The sequence below is a fragment of the Adiantum capillus-veneris genome, chromosome 8 (assembly GCF_014529385.1).
Source record: "Adiantum capillus-veneris isolate H3 chromosome 8, ASM1452938v2, whole genome shotgun sequence".
In the NCBI taxonomy this organism is placed as follows: domain Eukaryota; kingdom Viridiplantae; phylum Streptophyta; class Polypodiopsida; order Polypodiales; family Pteridaceae; genus Adiantum; species Adiantum capillus-veneris.
In genome coordinates this window covers 69,528,300-69,534,125 of record NC_140938.1, presented here as the reverse complement: position 1 = coordinate 69,534,125, position 5,826 = coordinate 69,528,300, and the positions used below count along the sequence as shown (strand labels likewise).

Below are 5,826 nucleotides of genomic sequence, written 5' to 3'. Positions count from 1 at the left end.
TCAGAAAGGCCCACCTAGAGATTCCCATCTTTTAATAACCTCCCAAAACAAAGCAAGGGTCAACCACATCGGGTCCACCACTTGCTTTGTCTCCCCGATTAAGCTTACCCTAACCACACTGGGATTACCATAATCCAAGCAGCCAACACCTATAAATTGACACTGAGAGGTCACTATCGGGGGGGGGGGGGGCAACTCATGAGGAACCAAGCATTTGGTAGAGTGTAGTGGGAAGGATTGACACTATCACCATCATGGGGAGGGGGCTTGTGTGTTGGGTTTGCCTTGGGAATTGCACCATGCGAAGGGAACCACATCCATCTCTCGACTCCAATGGTCGATGCACACACATATGCACGCTCTTGGTGGTAACTATTCACAATCATTGAGACGTCTTAGAGAACGCACCAAGTAGGTTGCACCACCTTCTCCTCCTACCTCTCTACCACCACGACATGCCACCTTGTAAATATTGCAAAAATAATTCACCCTCACACCCCCGAGGGTTTTGATCATTTGCAAATGTTTTCTCTCTCTCTCTCTTGGTGTGTAGGTTTGCGGTGTTCATATCATCGTGGTTTTGCGTCCTAGCCGCTCAAAGCTAGGTAGTACCCCCTGTTCACTTTACCGTGGCAGGCTCGAGGCACACCATTCGCCCCCGGCGTTTTAGAGGCCGTTGGGGTTCGGGGTGCCTTTTGCATCCGTCAACGTCATTACAAGATACTTGTAGGGTATGCATATTAATTCTAGTAGGGATATATGCTTTTGCACATCGCTAGAGCCTACACGACAGCCTGCATTGGCTTCGAGCGAGCCAGTGGGCATAGGTTTAAATGAGCTCCCTTACATACTGTATATACTACTAGGTTCTATAGTAGTACCACTTATCGGCACATTCACCTTTAGGTGGGAGATTGTTGGGGTAAAGATGGTGTGTCTCTTATCCCAGTGGGACATGCGAGAGACATCCAATCATCCATTAACTGTACACAAATTTTTCTTTACTAGTTAGAAGAATAAGGAGCTTTCTCCTACACATAGTGTTGAGCTACTCCATCCGCATCATGTGTTCTCTCTCCTTCTTGCTCTCTGCACACGCATGGCATTCATGCACTCATTTCTCTCTCCTTCTTGCTTTCTGCACACACATCGCATTCGCGCTCTGATACCAATTGTGAGTGCACGAATGCATGCATGTGCAAAGAGCAAGAAGAAGAGGGAGAAAACATAGGATGAGGGTGGAGCAGCTCAACATAATGTGTGTGAGAGAGCCCCTTATTCTTCTTACTAGTAAAGAATAAGGTGTGTACAAGTAATAGGCGCTTGGACATCTCTTGCATGTTCATCCGGGGTAAGAGGCACATTGTCTTTACCCCAACAATCCCCCACTTAAAGGCAAATGTGTCGCATAAGTGGTACTACTATAGGACCTATTAGTATGTATAATAGGTAAGGGACTAAAATTGTCTCAACCTATGCCCACTGGCTCTCTCACACAAATTGTGTTGAGCTGCTCCAAGCTCTCCTAGTGATGACATCAAATAATTGAAGCAATCAATAACCAATAGCCTCAAATTGGCTACATCTTAGCTGCAAGAGAGACTACCAGAAGAAGACCGACTGAAGCGATCAACAAGCACAAACTGCACTTTGGCTGCAGGAAAGATTGACCAAAAACAAACAACTGCAACAAACGGAACACATCCTTGCTTGCACCAAATTCAACATCGAATGTAACCAACAATTATCGAATAACTAAACCATCAACAAGCAAAAGCCTTACATTGACTGCAATTTGGTTGCAAAAAAAACTAACCCAAAAACAAACAACTGCAACAACACAAACCCCTGCTTGCGCATATTATTGAACGTAAACCAACATTGCAACTATGATCAGAATTTTACAACCTACAAGAGGTGTTATTCAAATAAAAACTGTAAACAAGAAGCCACTACTATAATCAGATTTAAAATACCAGCAAGACGTGTTGTTCAAAACAAAAGTGTCTACAACAAGTTTGTCTTTATCAAAGAGGAGTTGTCACGGTATATCTATCAGAACCATTCAACAATCAACTCAACATAGACTATCCAAAGAACGATTCTTCAAGTCCTCACAAAAAAAAGGAGTTGTTAGGGTTTCAATTTGAAAGTTAACAAAGATGAAGCATAGCTTCTAGTTTCCATACCCTAGCAACTTGCAAGAAAGAAGCAAAGAGTATGATCCAACAAGGGCGTTGCACTTGACCATACAAGAAATGGTGCCAAAATAAGAGCAGAACACAAGGCATTGCATAGCCACTTGAAAAAAACAGCTCTACCATACACCAATGGACCCCTGCCAAACAACAAAATGACAATCAAATGCCATTCAAGATTGCAAGAAATTAACGCCCGTCAAGTATTTTCCATGGTAACAGACATAATATCCATCATAGATACAGCACATACATGTGTGTGTGTTTGCACACAATATGTACCTGTACGTGTGTTTGTGGACGTGTACATACATACATACATGCATGCATACATACATTTATATCTGTATGTATCCATGTATGTACATCCATACATGCATAATACATGTGTATATAATACATACATGTATGCGTTTTATGTATCCATGTATGTACATACATACATGCATTTGTATCATAGAGATGGTATATATAGATATATCTATGTGTCTGAGAGAGAGAGAGAGAGAGAGAGAGAGAGAGAGAGAGAGAGAGAGACCAATGCAAGTTTCAAACATCTTAAGCAAAAAACACATAAAGACAAGGAGCTTTACTAGTAAACTGGTCCGTCCATCATGAGCTCTCTGCATCTAGCTTCAAATTGAGCTCGTTGTCAAAAACCTTAGTTAGCAATCCCTTTTCATAGCTGAGATTAGGATTCACCCCTCACAAAATTTAAAGCTTGGACATATTAAATTCACATTGAAACTTTCAACAAAGGCTTTGCGAACAACTATCTCATGACAAGTACGCTGCGAAGACGTGCCCTCATGCACTCTACCCTGAAAGAAGAAATGAGTAAGGTTAGAAGCTTGACATAAGAGTAATAAATGAGAAAAAGGTGAATATATTGTCAAGGTGGAGAATAACCTTTGTGGATCTTGGAATTACAGTAACTATAGATTTCCAATCCAGCCAAAAAATTTCAGATTCTGCATCATCCAACCAAACAAGAAGGGCCTTTCTCCTTGGCTTGTCAAATTCCACAATAAAATCAGCCTTCATTTGATAGTCATTGGAGAATGCAATGAAATGATCCCAGGCTCAGTCCATGGTGGGACATAACCTGGCTGTCCTCTTTGCGCCAATCTCCCTCGAACCTTATGCCCACTCACCTCATACATTATCTCCAGGCCATCAATAGGAGATCTTAACCAAAAAAAAATATGCTTGAGCCAAGCAAGAGGTTGCACCATGTCCTTTAGATTATTCTTCTCACTTGTGCGCACGAGAGCCATCCATGTCACCTCATTCATGATGTAAATTCTTTGAACCATAGATTCCATGACCATAAATAGCTGAAGTTCTCCTTCTTGTTCATGAAGAAATATTTTCTTCAGACGGGGCCTCTACATAATCCTCCTCCTTGTTGGCATGTTTGAGATAGATTTTCTTCAAAAACCACATAGTCACCTTGTGTATACTTACATCCATGCAAAAAGGCCTTGAAGTAGAACACACCCATATCATATATATTTTCTAAAGTAAGAAAATTTGAGCCATTCCAATTGTAGATAGAAAACAATGACTCCCTTTCAAATGCACTAAGAGTAAAAACCTTCTTCTCCTTGCCAGCAACAATAAGACCCTTGTTATTTACCAAGCCTTTGCAACTACTTGGAAGGAGTCTAGAACATGCATTCCATACATCTTTGGCTTTGTCCTCTGATGATACCAAAAGAATGCATATCTCATGCCAATCAGCACAATCTCTTTGTACTTCTTGATCTCCATGTCCCTCTGGGAAAATGAAGAAAGAATTTACAAAATACTTATCTCTGTCAAAGCATCATGCCCCATCTTTCTCGACATGGATTTGTTTCCAAATCCTTGTAAACCAATGACAACAAAAGAACTTAGTATAAGAAATCTCATTTGCCTTGTTATTGGTGGGTATACTCAAGTAGCCCAAAACACATCTCTCAAAAGAAAAGCACCAAAAACAATCGTGCGACCCATGTCTGAAGATGTCATCAATCATTTCACCATTACCTGAAAAAACAAAAAATAACATAAATATGCATGCATGAATTTGAAATGATATGAATTTTTCCATAACTAATTAAAAAAAGGACTAATACCTGCAACATGTTTCAAAGGTGGCATGCTTAGTTGCCATATCTTCAACTAAGGTTTGCATTCCCCCCTTCCCAAAGTTAGTTCTCAAGGGTAGACCTGTCTCTCTTAAGTGGATTTTACCATCCTTAAAAAAGACAACATCTTTTGACAAAGCATCACTAAAATCATCACAATCACTTCTTATATGGTCTGTACTATCACACCAAATACATCTATTAACAAACTCTTCTTTGTGTTGTTGCCTTTGCCTAGGAAGTGGCCCTGATGATTGGCCTTTTTCTTCAAGCTTTTCAAGCTTCACCTTCAAGTCACGCATTCCCTTCACAAGCTCATCTAGCATGGACTCATCAAACTTAGGAGCGATAAAAGTACGCTTTACCATTTTGTCAGAAGTTGAGGTTGAAGGACTTGTAGTGTTTACTACCATCTTGTCCCTTCTTCTTTGTCGTTTGGCAAGCAATGAGACAGCACCTTCAACTTCATTTCAGTCAGTCTTTAGTCCTTGCTAAACATCTTTATCTTCAAGAAGAAGCTCCAAATTTTCTCAAAACTCTTTACCTGCGAATTGTAAGAAAAGATCTGTCTTCTCTGCATCTAGTGTGGCCCTTTCTGTCCTGGTGAGTTGTGCATAGCGCTGCTCAAATTCCCTAAGTAGCTTTGTTATTGATAGTCCTTGCTTTGGCTTGACTACCCATTCTAAGAACGTCCTTTTTGTCACTCTCTCCGAGTCCTCCATGAAATATTCCTGCTTTAAAGCTACTTTGAGTTCTTCCCAATTTCTCCCATGCCCATCTTTAATTCCCCTAACATGCTCCCTAATTTCTGGAGCAACAACTAGCTCAAAGCTTTGAATCATCACACCTTCTGACACGCGATGTAGCTCCATCTCCTTCACATACTCGCGTAAGTACTTGGTTACATCTTTGCCATTGAATTGATCCATTCTGTTGACGACCGCTTGTATGGCCTTTGTTGTTGAAATCTCCCTTCTTTTAGTGGCATGTTGTTGTTGCATGAACATTGCAAATGCTTGAAACATTTGCATTGTTGATGGGTCAAAATGCATATCCTGTTGCTCAACATGATTACCCATGGTTACCTACAAATTCTCACCCTGGCAGTTTCACGTCGGTTTCACCAAAAATATGTCGAGAAATTTGCAATCTTGCCAAGAAAGCACTGGGCTTATGGCTGTGAGAGTTTGTGAGAGAATTCAACAAAAACTATATGAAGGAGTTAAACCATAGATGCCATGAAGACTAGGGTTTGGAAAGAAGTGCAATCAAAGAAGACCCACTCTTTCTCTCTTGCACTCACACACACAATTAAAGAAAGAACACAAAAGAGAATGTCAAAACAACACAAAGATAAAAACATCAAGGCTATGGTCATATCGTATCGTGGGTAGTATGAAAGGGTTAATAGATGAGTTAATGGCATTCAATCTTGGCTGACCAAATAGGCTACGAATTGTTCTTTGGAATTGTAGTTTTGTGCTTACCATAATATA

General features: G+C 40.5%; 1 protein-coding gene across 1 annotated transcript; it reads right to left on the bottom strand.

Moving 5' to 3' along the window:
* Positions 1-2,007: 2,007 nt before the first annotated feature.
* LOC147452323 (uncharacterized) lies at positions 2,008-3,475 on the bottom strand. Its single transcript, XM_086518921.1, has 6 exons — positions 3,304-3,475; positions 3,108-3,133; positions 2,960-3,019; positions 2,792-2,798; positions 2,190-2,338; positions 2,008-2,052 (listed from the first exon to the last, which is right to left on the bottom strand). The coding sequence occupies exons 1-6, from the start codon at positions 3,473-3,475 to the stop codon at positions 2,008-2,010; spliced, it is 459 nt and encodes a 152-aa protein (XP_086375047.1).
* Between the last annotated feature and the right edge of the window lie 2,351 nt (positions 3,476-5,826).

Bases quoted from the DNA above. Each gene is read 5' to 3' on its own strand.
- LOC147452323 (XM_086518921.1), bottom strand. From the start codon at position 3,475: ATGGCTCTCGTGCGCACAAGTGAGAAGAATAATCTAAAGGACATGGTG. The intron at 3,020-3,107 runs GTTATTCTCCAC...TTCTTCTTTCAG, and splicing joins TAATTCCAAGATCCACAAAG to GGTAGAGTGCATGAGGGCAC. The intron at 2,053-2,189 runs GTATGGAAACTA...TGGTTCTGATAG, and splicing joins CTTTCTTGCAAGTTGCTAGG to ATATACCGTGACAACTCCTC.